At 33.8% G+C, this 15,974-nt stretch overlaps 2 protein-coding genes across 5 annotated transcripts in view; both read left to right on the forward strand.

Annotated features, from left to right (window-relative positions):
- The first annotated feature begins 21 nt into the window (after positions 1-21).
- Positions 22-4,050, forward strand: thg1l (tRNA-histidine guanylyltransferase 1-like). The gene is made up of 6 exons (XM_067382109.1): positions 22-492; positions 913-1,089; positions 2,559-2,728; positions 3,297-3,385; positions 3,634-3,741; positions 3,831-4,050. The coding sequence occupies exons 1-6, from the start codon at positions 305-307 to the stop codon at positions 3,990-3,992; spliced, it is 894 nt and encodes a 297-aa protein (XP_067238210.1). The 5' UTR covers positions 22-304; the 3' UTR covers positions 3,993-4,050.
- Positions 4,051-9,735: 5,685 nt separating this feature from the next.
- Positions 9,736-15,974, forward strand: part of adam19b (ADAM metallopeptidase domain 19b) — a 52,029-nt gene continuing 45,790 nt past the window's right edge. For 3 of the 4 annotated variants that reach the window (XM_067390300.1, XM_067390285.1, XM_067390296.1), the window contains exons 1-3: positions 9,736-9,961; positions 10,153-10,265; positions 10,995-11,065. In XM_067390300.1, coding sequence (XP_067246401.1) covers positions 9,841-9,961; positions 10,153-10,265; positions 10,995-11,065 — 305 coding nt within the window. In that variant the 5' untranslated portion in view covers positions 9,736-9,840. Of the gene's footprint in view, positions 9,962-10,152; positions 10,266-10,994; positions 11,066-15,974 lie in introns of those variants that run through there. The other variant, XM_067390308.1, reaches the window with a different exon arrangement.

Below are 15,974 nucleotides of genomic sequence, written 5' to 3' on the forward strand. Positions count from 1 at the left end.
AGTGACGAACCAATACAATGACCGCTCACCATAGACACACTCACATGCGAGTTTTGACACAACATACTTCCGGTTAAGAAATAAATATTGTATAAACAAAATAATGTTAAATATTTCATAATATAACGCGTTTTAAGATTAGTAGCGATATTCACTCGTTGAAGTTCTTCCTTAGACATAAATAATAAAAAATGCGTTTTCTGGATGTCAGCTAACCAGTTAACGTTACGCCTCACAACTATTCAGAACTAACAACATTATTCAAGTTAATTAACTAATTTAACAACTCGTAACTGATATCCTTATGCTGAGACTGTTATCGGTGAACTTTGGAGGGCTCATAGAGCACAGGACACTCTTAAGTCTTAAATTCAGCACATCATCTGTCATGGCCAAAAGCAAATTTGAATACGTAAGAAACTTTGAGCTTGAAGACACATGTTTGAGAAACTGCTACATTGTGGTTCGGCTAGATGGACGCAACTTCCACAAGTAAGTGATTCTGTAATGCTTGCAATAGGTAAATTTACAACATGCTCTTGCAGTACAAGTTCTAACACTCTCTTATGTATGTAGTTTCGTGGAGGGTAGAACATGGTTAAGGTGATTTCACCAAGTACAACATGTTCCTGGATCAACATTCTAATAATCAAATCTGATGGACAAGTTTACTGTTAATGTCAAGTGCAGGCGTACAACCAGGGTTAGGTGGCTCTACAGCAGTGTTATTCACCTATCATTTCCATACTTAGGGGTAGGGATAGGGCTAGGACTAAAATGTTGGACAGAAATGTTCCATGATCAGCAAAATATTTTGATCCAGGAACATTTCTTTCTTGGGCAAAATCACGGTGACCGGTAGAGCATGCACTATGACTGAAGGAATTTCTAACATGATCCCCTTGATTGCAGGTTTTCTGATCAGCATAACTTCATTAAACCCAATGATGACAGAGCTCTGGGTTTGATGAGCCGCAGTGCCCGTTCGGTCATGGAGGAGCTGGAAGACATCACTATAGCTTATGGACAGAGTGACGAGTTCAGCTTTGTCTTCAAAAGATCAACCACCTGGTTCAAAAGAAGAGCCAGGTTAGATTTTTTAATCTAATATTTATTTATTTTATTCATTTATTTATATGCTGACACAGTGCCGTAGATAAACTTGCAAACTCTGCAATGCATTTCAAAACCATCTTGACATCACACACCACAATGGTTGTCAAGTATTATGTTGTCTAGGACAAGAGCTTTTCAATCTTTTAGATGTCACGACCCCTATATTTGTTCATTCTCATGCAAAGGACCCCATATTAACATGTAAAAGGCAGCTATACATATTTTTATGTAAAACAAATATTATAAATGTGTGAAATACTTAGTTTGTTATTCTACTCATTATAGTACTTAGTATTTATCAAATAAATACAATTAGATTGGAATAAATAAAAATAAACAAAAAATAATATACAGTATATTATTTTTGGTTTATTTTAATGCTTATTTATTTTATTCCTTTATTAATATCAATTTTTTTATCTAATATGTATTTATTTTATTCATTTATTTATATCAAATTAGTATTTTGTCTATTATCTATTTTTTAAACTTTTATTTTAATCTATTTTAATCTTAATCTTATTATTTATTTATTTATTTTGTATACATTTTTTTACACTGTTGTTTTAAAGGGTTAGTTCACCCAAAAATAAATTCTGTCATTTATTACTCACCCTCATGACGTTCCACACCCGCAAGACCTTCGGAACGCAAATTAAGATATTTTTGTTGAAATCTGATGGCTCCGTGAGGCCTGCATCGCCAGCAATGACATTTCCTCTCTCAAGATCCATTAATGTACTAAAAACATATTTAAATCACTTCATGTGAGTACAGTGGTTCTTTCTTAATATTATAAAGCAACGAGAATATTTTTGGTGTGCCAAAAAAACAAAATAACTACTTATATAGTGATGGCCGATTTCAAAACACTGCTTCAGGAAGCTTCGGAGCGTTATGAATCAGCATGTCGAATCAGCAGTTCGGAGCGCCATAGTCACGTGATTTCAGCAGTTTGGCGGTTTGACATGCGATCCGAATCATGGTTCGACACTAAAGATTCATAACGCTCCGATGCTTCCTGAAGCAGTGTTTTGAAATCGGCCATCACTATATAAGTCGTTATTTTGTTTTTTTGGCACACCAAAAATATTTTCGTTGCTTTATAATATTAATATTGAACCACTGTACTCACATGAACTGATTTAAATATGTTTTTAGTGCATTAATGGATCTTGAGAGAGGAAATGTCATTGCTGGCAATGCAGGCCTCACTGAGCCATCGGATTTCAACAAAAATATCTTAATTTGTGTTCCGAAGATTAATGAAGATCTTACGGGTGTGAAACGGTATGAGGGTGAGTAATAAATGATGTTATTTTAATTTTTTGGTGAACTAACCTTTTAAACACATTTTTTCCATTGACCCCCTAACACTTTCTTGTGGCACCCTTGGTGGTCCCTGAAACTCACTCATTAAATGTTTTCTTTTCTCTCTATAGTAAACTGATGACCCATGTGGCTTCCCAGTTTTCCTCTAGCTTTGTTTTCTACTGGAAGGAGTATTTTGTGGAGCAGCCGCTGCTGTATCCGCCCAGCTTTGATGGCAGGGTGGTCCTGTATCCTAGCAACCGTAACCTTAGAGACTATCTAAGCTGGAGACAGGCAGATTGTAAGTTAATGTATTTTGGGTAACACTTTATTTCGATTGTCCCCTTTAGACACACTGTTGACTATAAGGAATGTTGCACCTACATGTCAACTTACCCGTCATTAGAATATTAATAGAATATTCATAGACTGTCTGCTTAATATTTGATAAAACTTTTTTGTGATGGTCCCCCAACAGAAATTCTACTGACTATAAGTAACATTGCAAGTACATGTCAACTTATTACTGTATTTTGTAGTAGATTTGGGTTGACTGTAACATGTACAAAACAGTATAACAAGATGATCTAGAGTGATCTGGGCCATTATTTGAACTTTGACTTCTGCAGTTTACTGTGATTGTCACCCCAACACTACAACAGACAATAAATAAAACTTTATTTCATGACAACCTTGTAAGATTATGGTAATAATAACATGCTTGCATGTGATGGGTATTAATATACACATGTGCTATCTGTTATTGTCATTTTGTAATTTGAATCATAAAATACTGATTTTAGAAAATTTAGCTAGACAAGGATTTGGTTTCAGAATCCCCAAATCTTTCTTTTTTTTAATCTTCTCAGGTCACATTAACAATTTGTACAACACTACGTTTTGGACGCTGGTGCAGAAAGGAGGACTGACCACAACACAGGCTGAAGAGAGACTCAGTGTATTCTCAAATATTTATTCTTCAATTTTTATGTTCTTTATTATATATATATATATATATATATATATATATATATATATATATATATATATATATATATATATATATATATATATTTATATATATATATATAAAATTTAACATCTAATTCTAGTACAATTATTATGTCTATTTACATTCTATAGCTGTTGTGTAATTTACGTAAAGATAAAGAACCTACAAAGATGCATAATTTTTCCCACACACAGGGAACACAAGCAGCGGATAAGAACGAGATCTTGTTTTCTGAGTTCAGTATCAATTACAATAATGAATCCCCACTGCACAAAAAAGGCACAACTTTAATATGGGAAAAGGTAAGAGGCAGCTGGAAAAACAGCTTTTTTTATTCTAATATCTTTAAAAAAAATTCTAACTCCATTCTTTCTCAAACTCTCTCCTTAAGGTGACTGAAACCACAACTAAACAGATCAAGCGGCCAGATGAAGAAGAGACACAAGTTACTGTAACACGGACCAGAAAGAAGGTTACAAGTCATTCCTGTGATATCATTGGAGATCAGTTCTGGGAAGAACATGCAGACATTCTGGAAAGTGACCAGTGTTGATCACCAGGTTAAAAGACTCTACCAGACCAAAAATGCGAGCTCATTTTTCCTTTTGATATTTAATAAAAAAAAAAAAAAACGTTCAATATTTTCATTTTCAGTTCATTTTTTGGAGAAAAAGACTGGAAGGCGATGTTGCCATGTTATTTTTTCCCTTGTAAGATTCCTAGTGGAGATAAGGAATGACACAAGGATCTTAGTCTCTCCTGCAGGGATGAGCATATTTTTACATCACCCCCACTGTGTGCTGATGACTTTAAAAGTCTGTTTTCTCCAGATGTCAGTCTTTACGAATTCTGTACAATAGAATCAACATGAGTACAATTAATGAAGTGAGCATGAAATCAGTATTTTAAAGGGACAGTTCACCCAAAAATGAAAATACTGTCATCATTTACTCACCCTCAAGTTGTTCCAAACCTATGAATTTCTTCTGCTGAACACAAAAGAAGATATTTTGAAGAATGTCAGTAACCAAACAGTTTATGGGCTCCATTGACTTCCATAGTATATTATGGAAAAAAAATACTATGGAAGTCAATGGGGTCCATCAAACTGTTTGGTTACGACATTCTTCAAAATATCTTCTTTTGTGTTCAGCAGAAGAAATTTATACAGGTTTGGAACAACTTGAGGGTGAGTAAATGATGACAGTATTTTCATTTTTGGGTGAACTGTCCCCTTAAGATATATTCTGGGTTCAAATCAGATTAAGCACTTGTACACTTGTGGCATAATGTTGATCACAAAAAAGCCAAAATCTAGATACAACTTACAATGGAAGTGAGTGGGGCCAATTTTTTAAGGATTTTAAAGCAGAAATGTGAAGCTTGTAAATTGTAAGTACTTGCATTAAATTTTCTGTTATAACTTATGCATTAGAATTCTAAAGCTGTAAACCTCTAAATCTAAAAATCAGTTTAAAATATAGTCTTTTCAGAGTTATAGTGTTATGATGTTACATTGTCACGGTGACAAAGTTGTAAAATTGAATATAAATGTACACAGAAAAAGTCGGTACACAATTTGTCAAATGAAACTCATATTAACACATTTATGTCTTGTGGATATACTTTTGAAACTGAGTATTTTAATGTTTTTAAACTGGCCCCATTGACATCCATTGTAAGTGCCTTAGTGTTACCCAGATTGTTTTTCTCTTTTATTGTACATAGATTTAGGGATTCAATACATACAGAACATGAAATACATACAAGTTAAAAAATATACACATGGAAACACTTACATATACATGACCATAAGATAAACATACACAGCTATACCATACATTGCAAAGACAGCACAAACAAACAGGTAAAAACAAATACACTTATAAACATTATTTTATGTTTCAGGTTCATCTTTCCAGGAACTTTGAAAGAGACATTATATTTCTAATTGTCTATTAATAGATTGAATCATTGGGTAATAGATATATTTCTGTTCTATCCTCAGTTAATAGTATTACTTTTTTTTTTTTTGCAAATGGCTGAAGTAAAGATAAATGTTTTTGTTTCTTTTGAAGTGTTAATGGGAGAAAGATCTCCTAACAGAAATACTGAAGAGGATTTAGAGAGATTAAAGTCTAGAATCACTTCAAGTTTATATATGATTTCTGACCAGAATTTCTTTACAGTTCCAGAAGGAGTGGATATAATCATCTAAACTATTTTGTCAGTATATGTATTAGTGTTTACATGGTTTATATGAAACAATTTACTTTTAGTGATATATACTTGATATAGTATTTTGTATTGTAACAACTGTATTATGGAATTACTAGAAATGAGGGGTCATAGAAAAAAAAAAGAACGGCTAATTAATTTTAGGTAAGATATTCATTTTAATGGAAGAGAAATGAGAATGAGGAGACTGTTCCATATTTATAGATTGTCTCTAATTGTCTTGAGTAAAGGAATACAATTAACCCTTTCATGGATGGTGTCCACAGTGGACAGATATTTGGAAGCCATTTTTAACCATTTAAGTTGTAGTACCATGTCCTAATCACCAAGTGGTGAATACCCAAAGCCTAGTCTATGATTCCATTTATTATTAGTGTCTTTGTATCTCTTTGTTGTTTTGAGATATTACATCATATAATCAAGAAGGCGGTGGGAAGCGGAGATGCACCAAGTACCTCCTCAGGAATAAGTGTTACATCCTTTTATTCTCAGAAAACAGAAAAAAGGTACAATAAATATTTTTCAGCTTAATAGGATGTAAGAAATACTTTTATCCAGATTTAACCATATTTTCTTGTACATTTTTTTTCTGTGACAGAAAAAAAAAATCAGTTCACTCCAGTGGACGTCATGTGCCAAAGGTTATTTTTTAGTGTAGGCATATACGAGGACAATGATATGTGTGCATAATTGCATTCAAGGGTGTGTGTGTGTGTGTGTGTGTGTGTGTGTGTGCGTGTGTATTTGTGCTCACATACTGGTTTTAATAGTTTTAAATAAAATTTGGACATTTAATAATGAAATAAAATGAGTTTCGAGCCATAGAATGATGTTTTTTTCAAATGCCTTCTTTATTGTTGTTGTTATTTAATGTTCTAAGACTTCTGATGCAAAAGCCTCTAAAAGCCACATCTGTCAAAAATGAGATAACGATATTAAGTGAATGCTCTCCGCAAATACTTTCACTTCAAACCCACTTATTTCCAGTCTCATCCCATTCAGAAGTACTGGTACTTATATAGAAACCATACATATGAGTCTGATAAAAATTATAATTTCAAAGAAAAATGTCAGATGGCTTAGAGGCTTTTGTATCCAAAGTTCTTATTTGTATTTTTGCTTAGTAAATGTTTTAAAAACTTTTTTCAGACCAAGCATGAGTTCTGTTGAATTAATTTTTTATAGCATTGATGCATGGTGTCCACTACAGTGGACAGACAGATAGGCTATGTAACTCCCTAAAAATAAAATATATTGGGGGGAAAAGTTATTGGCATGATTTTTCACTTATTTAAAAGTAAAAACAAATTAAAAAAATTATTACTTTGTGATTTAATAATTCATGCATGAAAGGGATATTAAATATTTGAAGTCCCCCTGTAGTCAATTATTTTATCCCTTAAAACTCAACTTTGATCACCAAAATGACATACAGTACAGTCCAAAAGTTTGGAACCACTAAGATTTTTAATGTTTTTAGTTTCGTCTGCTCACCAAGCTATACATTTATTTAATTAAAAATACAGTAAAAACAGTAATATTGTGAAATATTATTACAATTTAAAAAAAATGTTTTCTATTTGAATATATTTCACAAAGTAATTTATTCCTGTGATGGCAAAGCTTAATTTTCAGCATCATTACTCCAGTCTTCAGTGTCACATGATCCTTCAGAAATCATTCTAATATGCTGATCTGCTGCTCAAGAAACATTTAATGTGTACAATTGTACAAAATATTTGTGTACAATATTTTTTTCAGGATTATTTGATGAATAGAAAGTTCAAAAGAACAGTGTTTATCTGAAATCTAATCTTTTGTAACATTACAAATGTCTTTACTGCCACTTTTGATTGATTTAATGCATCCTTGCTGAATAAAAGTATTCATTTCTTTAATTTCTTTTCAAAAAAATAAAAATAAAAATTCTTACTGACCCCAAACTTTTGAACGGTAGTGTATAATGCTACAGAAGCTTTGTATTTCAGATAAATGCTGTTCTTTTGAACTTTCTATTCATCAAGGAATCCTGAAAAAAAAGTACACAACTGTTTTCAACATTGAAAATAATCATAAATGTTTCTTGAGCAGCAAATCAGCATATTAGAATGATTTCTGAAGGATCATGTGACACTGAAGACTGGAGTAACGATGCTGAAAATTCAGCTTTGATCACATGAATAAATTACTTTGTCAAATATATTTAAATAGTACACAGTTATTTTAAATTGTAATAATATTTCACAGTATTACTGTTTTTTACTGTATTTTTAATTAAATAAATGTAGCCTTGGTGAGCAGACGAAACTTCTTTTAAAAACATTAAAAATCTTAGTGGTTCCAAACTTTTGGACTGTACTGTATTTAAAAAAAAAAAAAAAAAATTAAAGTGAAAAAAAAATTCTTTATGCCTTAAAATAGCTTGAATGTAACTCTACACCCTTGCCTCATTTAATATACACGGATCAATGAATATGCAAATTAGCCCCGCCTCCACTCTCTCACGGCAGCTCGGAGAGTCTAATGTTGCTATAGTGACTTGTGGATATTTAAGAAAAAAACTTTGCTTCCTACTACTGGGATAACCTCGCTTCTCTTGAGACTTTCCTGCTTCAGAGCAGTCATAGTTAATGATATATTAAAACCTGCTGGCATGTTGTTGTGACTGGTTACAAGGTAGTCTGTGACGTCACAAACACCACAGATTTCAAACCGTGGGTTTTTGGTTTACTGCAGTTTCAAACATAAAATACTCAGCAATGCTGACTTATAAATTTGCACATGGTTTGTCTTAAAGCATATTAAAAACACTACATAGACATTTAAACAACATTATAAACTTGATTTTCACCACAGGGGTCTTTAATGCAATGAACAATTTTTTTAAAGGGAGATTGACAAGTCCTAGAATCCCATTTATGTATTGATAAAGGAATAATTTCTGATTCTGACCAATTTATGGAGTAACCTGATACCTTATGCATTTATTAGCCTACAGGGACGTGCAGAGAGTTCCTCAATGGCAGGGGCTCAAATGTAAAAAAAAAAAATAATAATAATAATAATTATCAAAAATTTAATTTAAATGCATTGTGTTTTATTGACCACAATATTATCATTGTTATTTGTCTGAGAGGGGCACTTTTAATTAAATTCGAAAAAGGACAGGGGATTGTGCCCCCAAAGAACCGATTGTCCCTCATTTTCCTTTCCAGAAGATGGCAACCTCACACATCTTCCCTCTGTATGACTATCTGCTAATTGTACAGAGTCAATGTGTATTATTACACACAGTGTGTGTAGTGTGTAATATGGTATCCCTGACCTCGTTTTTGTTCTTAAATTATAACAGTGATGTAATCCATCACTGTAACAACTGTAAATGCCTTTGAGGAGGACATGGTATTATTTTCAGTATTAATGCAATGATTTTGTGCTTAAATCAGGGCCGTAACGACCATCCACGATAATTAGAAATGGCCAAATTGTCCAATTGTTTTGCGATAGAAATGTTAAACGACTGACAGTAACATCCATGCTTTATAAAAAAAAAATAAGATTAAAAAAAAAAATAAAAAAAAAGATCCCCCCAATGTGTAGCTAAGACATGGACTCGGCCTTGGCTTAAATCGTTTATGCAGTATTGCTGTTTAAGAGCATGTGACAACTGAATGGCATTGAAGACTTGAGTGAGGACTTTTTTTATTATTTATTTTTAAACAAATTTCAAATTGATTAATCGTCAAGATATATATATATATATATATATATATATATATATATATATATATGTATATATATATATATATATGGACGGAGATTAGATAGATAGATAGATAGATAGATAGATAGATAGATAGATAGATAGATAGATAGATAGATAGATAGATAGATAGATAGATAGATAGATAGATAGATAGATAGATAGATAGATAGATAGATAGATAGATAGATAGATAGATGTTTTTATGAATGGTGGAGGCAGACTGAGGGGAGGTGCTTGTAGAGGGCTGTAAAGCCTCTGTCGGTCTCTATATTCACACACTCACTCACCGGTGCTGTTCATCATGAATGCTATTTATAATCGATAATAATCCCCCGTGAACGGCTCGTTTATTTCATGCATTTTTTAAATTTTTTATTTCATATTTACAGCCTAATTTATGATGCTTCAGGGCGTGCATTATAATCGCTGCATGGTCGCGGGCGTAGTGCAGTTTTTGTTTTTATTATTATGTTGTTGTTTACATCTCTCTTTAAGATGCACCGCACATGGCGATACTGGTGAGTCTTATTGTATTATAATTACTTACAATGATATAATAATAGGCCTAACAATGCTCGTTATTGTGTTGCGTTAAGTTTAAGCAGTTAATAGTAGGCTATAGAAGATGCTGCGCGTTTGAACTCGTTGTCTGGAAATTGTGTCAGATTGATTATTTATTGATCATGTGATTGATTTATTGTACTATTAGATGAACGTTGGCATGGAGACTCACCTCGCATCCATGACAACCCGGAGCACTTTATCACTTATCCACAGTGGATCAGCCCAGCCAGACACAAAAGATCTTATGTCGGCACTAAGGTAATCTCGATTGCAAATGTTTTTGTTGTTGTTGTTTATTTGTTTGTTTGTTTGTTTTTTAGAAGAAAAATCGTTTGCTGGTAGTAGCTACTGCATCAGTGTAGGTTAATTGTGCTTATATTGTCAAATTCGGACTTAATTTCATCAAATGGCTTGTGGGGAACAGACGTCTAAGACCATTTTGCTTTTCTAATCCAATACAGTAGCTATATTTCAGCATAACAATTTTAGTGAAAAGCTAAGTGTTTTTAAAAAAGTCTTTGCTATATCGCCCAGCACTAGCTGCATGAACTTCACACAGATTTTTTTAAAATCTGGTGATCATATACCAGTTCTTATACCAGAACTTTGGACTTTAGTGTGAAAATTCATCATTTTAGTGTGAAATTTGTTTTCATTTTTTTTCACTTCCAGCTTATTTCTGTTTAAATTATATATATATATATATATATATATATATATATATATATATATATATATATATATATATATATATATATATATATTAGACTTTTGGACCCTACTGTATATATAACAGGCTTATTATAAACCACTTGCCTCATTTATATATATATATATATATATATATATATATATATATATATATATATATATATATATATATATATATATATATTTTTTTTTTTTTTTTACATTACTGTATCACCAAATTTGCATAATGAAATTTATTGGGTAATTCTAGATAACCTGATTGATTTACCTTCCCAGCATCCATCTAAAGCAGAGGTCAAGATAACTGCAGAAGGAGAAGATCTGATTCTCCAACTCCAGAGAAATGAGTGAGTTTTTGTGTGTAGTCTTATAAATAACCATCTCCATTCAGTTTCCTCCCTTCTGTCCAGCTGTACTCCACTGTAGCCACATCACCTACTAACTGGAGGTGTCGTGATATATTTGAAATGCTGTTCATAGTGCTGCACCAAAAATACACATCTACAGTATGTGGTTTCCCTTTTCATTTTGGCCCAAGCAGATGCGCATGTGTTGATGCAGAGCGTTTGAACCTCACAAGCATTAAACCATATGGGAATGACATTTGATACTCCTGCTCCAGGACACAGGAAACTGAGTGTGTCACGTGGTTTAGTGTCTCCCCTGGGAGTGCATTGCCATTAGGGGATAAGTTCATTAGTGCACATGATAACAGGTTGACAGCCGAATATATCAGGATGATTATTTCCGAGCTGTATCAATGGTATTAAAAGGCTAGTGACAGGATTTCAAAAGACCTCCTGCTTTGCTGTGGCAAAGATTGGATGTCTCAGGAAAAGCCAGGTTGCAGCCAGCACAATCCTCTCCTGGGCCTGGTTACACCAGCTGTGCGTAAGTTACACTCACGAGGATACACTCCTTAAAATAAAGGTTCCAAAAGGGTCGCAGTGATGACATACAGTAGAAAAAACATTTTTGTGCCATTGAAGAAACTTTTGGTGAACTGGTCTTAAAAGAATCATTGCTTTCTTAGAGTGAAGAACATTTTAGTGATCTAAATAAGAATCACCAATGACAATAAAGAACCATTATTTTTAAGTGTAAACTGAAATTCACAGCATTTCAACACAACTTCTGTTCACATATTTGAAGGCTGCTATTGGATAATTGAGGGTAAATATATTATTCAACTATATACCTTATATCCCAATAGATACACTCTGCCTTAAAGGGTTAGTTCACCCAAAAATGAAAATTATGTAATTAATTACTCACCCTCATGTCGTTCCAAACCCGTAAGTCTTTCATTCATCTTCAGAACAGTAAATATTTTTATTGAATCTTGCTGTCCCTCCATAGACAGCTACATAAGTACCATTTTGACGCTTTAAAAAGTTCATAAAGAGAGCAACTAAAAAACTAATCCATATGAATTGAGTGGTTTAGTCCAAATTTTCTGATGAGACATTGCTTAATATGATGAACAGATTTACTTTAGGCTTTTATTCACATATAAACATTGATCAGCGAACATAAACAGAAGCTGATCCAAACCTGATTGACACGCGAGAACAAACCTCTTGCTGAAGCTCAAACGTGCTTTGTAACATGAGAATGAACCTCATTGGTTCTCGCACATCAAGAAAACTTGCTTGAGCTTCCGTTTACCATAAGTGATGTGTGAGATGATGAATGTTTATATGTCAATAAAAGCCTAAATTCAATCTGTTGATCATATAAAGTGATTGTGTCTCTTCAGAAAATTTGGACTAAACCACTCAATTCATATGGTTTCATTTTATAATCTCTTTATGAACTTTTTGAAGCTTCAAAGTGTCAGTTATGTAGCTGTCAATGGAGGGACAGAAAGCTCTTAGATTTCAATAAGGCAAAGTCATTCGGAAAGTAATACGGATTTAGAACGAAATGAGGCTGAGTAATTAATGACAGAATTTTTTGGGTAAACTAACCGTTTAAGAACAAATGGTACAACTGAATGAAGTACAGAGTTAGTAACAAACCTGCTAGTAGTTACTAAGCCTCTAGTGTGGACTTCCAATTTAAGAACTTACGAATGGCTTGTGCAGCCCTACCCTGGTATAAGTGGTGTCACATTAGTGAAGGTCCTATCTGGAAATCAGAGCAGATGGAAAAGCCATAGGCTACCAACTGAAGAGCCACCCAGACTCCACAACTCCATGGTGTCTGACTGAGATAACTCTAGGGAACGGCACCCTGCTGGTCATTTGTCACAGATGTAACCTATGTTGTAGTCTTTAGTGTGATGAAAACAATCATCACCGTTTCACAAGCATTGTGTCAGTTTGTTTTTGGGAAGGGTGCGGCTTAAAATTCGCAACAATGTAGTAATTTCATAAGCAATATTGAGCAACATCTAAATTCAGAGACACTTTGTTATGGGATTTCAATCTGATGTAATGTCAAAATAACAGAAGTCATGACTAATAGCAGTGTTTTGTAGAATAGCATGAATAGATAATGTCCATACAAAGTAACATTTTATCAGTTCTGTGGAATGTGTGGGAGGTGCTTGGCAAATTGAACTGGAAATTCAGCATTTGTCAAGAAAAAGTTAGCAGCCACCACTCTTAAAAATAAAAGTTCTTTATTGCCATTGTTGTAGAAGAACCTTTATATCCATGGAATCTTTAGACTGCAAAAAAAAAGGTTCTTTATAGTGGAAAAAGATTCTTTAGATTATACAAAATGTTCTTCACACTAATTTTGGGGACCCAAAATTGGTTCTTCTATGGCATCGCTTCAAGAACCCCCTTTTAGAACCTTTATTTTAAGAGTATATTCAGTATTCGAGTAGCACTGAAATGAGATTTCTCTTCTTGTGGTGTCTCGGCAGCACTATTTTTGTATGCCTGGGGTTTGAGCATGATTTTCTTTCATGTGGGCTGTTGATCGATTAAGGCTGTTGCAAAATTAATGCAGGGTTAGAGCTATACCTCGCTCATCCCTGCATTCCTCTCTGAGCAATGAATGTGAATACAAGCTGGTTAATTGTCTCCTGCGGATAATTTCAATATTTTTGCATCAAGATAAAAGCAAGGGAAATGGATTTAAAGATATCCATCTCAGTTCAAAGGCTCGGGTTAATACTAATTGAGGTCAAGTTTAGTCATTAATTATTTTTCTGTCTTTAGTGTATTTATAATGAGTTATTTCTAATGAATGCCGGTGGACTACCTGCGTGAAGTTGGCCCCCCACCCAACGCAAAACGTCTGCAAAATAGTCTCAATCGTTTGTGCTCCGTTTGTGCTGGTTTGTGCTGTAAAAAATTTCATTTGTGCTGCTTCGGTTTTTTAGGTATTAAAAGAATATTTATAGGTCATTCTGAGGTCACCCAGCCCCCCAAATGTTCCAAATTCACCGAAAATATTCTCAAACGTTTGTGCTTCGTTTGTGCTGGTAAAAGTTTAGTTTGTGCTGCTTTCGATTTTAAAATATTAGATTTTTAATTATAGGCGATGACGTCACTCAGCCCCCCCACATGCTCCAAATTCACCCAAAAAGTCTCTTTTGTTTGTGCTGGTTTGTGCTGGTGAAAGTTCCGTTTGTGCTGCTTTGGTTTTTAAAATATTAAAATAACTTTTATAGGTCATTCTCGGGTCACTCAGCCCCCCACATGCTCCAAATTCGCCCAAAATAGTCTCAATCATTTGTGCTTCCTTTGTGCTGGTTTGTGCTGGTAAAAGTTTCATTTGTGCTGCTTTCGATTTTAAAATATTAGATTTTGAATTATAGGCGATGACATCACTCAGCCCCCCAGATGCTCCAAATTCACCCAAAATAATCGTATTTGTTTGTGCGCTGTTTGTGCTGGTTTGTGCCGGTGAAAGTTCCGTTTGTGCTGCTTTGGTTTTTAAAATATTAAAATAACTTTTATAGGTCATTCTCAGGTCACTCAGCCCCCCACATGCTCCAAATTCGCCCAAAATAGTCTCAATCATTTGTGCTTCCTTTGTGCTGGTTTGTGCTGGTAAAAGTTTCATTTGTGCTGCTTTGGATTTTAAAATATTAGATTTTGAATTATAGGCGATGACATCACTCAGCCCCCCAGATGCTCCAAATTCACCCAAAATAATCTTATTTGTTTGTGCTCTGTTTGTGCTGGTTTGTGCCGGTGAAATTTCCGTTTGTGCTGCTTCGGTTTTTAAAATATTAAAAGAATTGGGTATTCATTCTCAGGTCCCTCAGCCCCCCACATGCTCCAAATTTGCCCAAAATAGTCTCAAATGTTTGTGCTTCATTTGTGCTGCCTCGCTTTATAAATATTAGACATTGATTGCATTGAAATGAATGACACTGAACGGCTGCAAATGCAAATTGCATAAGAGCATATTATAGTAAAATAAGTAAAATCAAATTAAAAGAATGCCTTTATTTGTTTTTTCGATTTGGTTTAGTTAGACAATTAAATAAGTAATTTTTTCTTGACGTAGGCTAATTAATTGAAGGAATTACACGGACTGATGCAGCTTTTTTGATGCAACAACTTTCCATTTCTGACACGTGCTTGTCACTGAAAAGGAGGCAAGCAAACAGACAATTTGAAATCACATTGCTCCTACTATTTCTGTTAAATGTCTATGCTTTGGTAAATAGCCTAATAGTCACTATAACAGTAGCGGATCTAGAAAATTATTTATAGGGTGGCAAAGGGGTGACATGAGGTCTATGAGGGGTGGCAACACCAAAGCAAGTGCCCATGCATAGTTTTTGGATTTATGGTCTGACATACACAACTGTGTTCAGAAACATTGTATTATTGTATTAAGATTTCAATATCCATCATGGCAAGTAAAGACACTATATGTAAAACATCAACAGATTCTAAATGAGTCTGCGTTTGTATCAGTAAAGGAGATGAGCAGTTTTATTAATATTACACAGGTTACTTCGATGGTATAAATCACATGTTTTAGTGCGAGTTAGCAACAAAAACAATTTTTGAGTTTCTGTTATTAACAGAGGTGGGAATGTCTGTGTGTGTTCACCCAGAACACCCTATCAACCACATACTCTAGCAACACCCCAGCAACTGCATAACAAGAGTAACCACCCAAAATCTCCTAGCAACCACCTAGCAACACTTTAGCAATCACCCAGAACATCTATATTCTGGCCTAATGACCCAACTTTACATTTTTTAAACAAGACTTTTACCAACCTAAATTTGTCTTTCAAACTTTTCAGTCTAGTTATTGTTTTTCTTGATTGCTAAC

Source organism: Chanodichthys erythropterus, chromosome 1, assembly GCF_024489055.1.
Source record: "Chanodichthys erythropterus isolate Z2021 chromosome 1, ASM2448905v1, whole genome shotgun sequence".
Lineage (NCBI taxonomy): Eukaryota > Metazoa > Chordata > Actinopteri > Cypriniformes > Xenocyprididae > Chanodichthys > Chanodichthys erythropterus.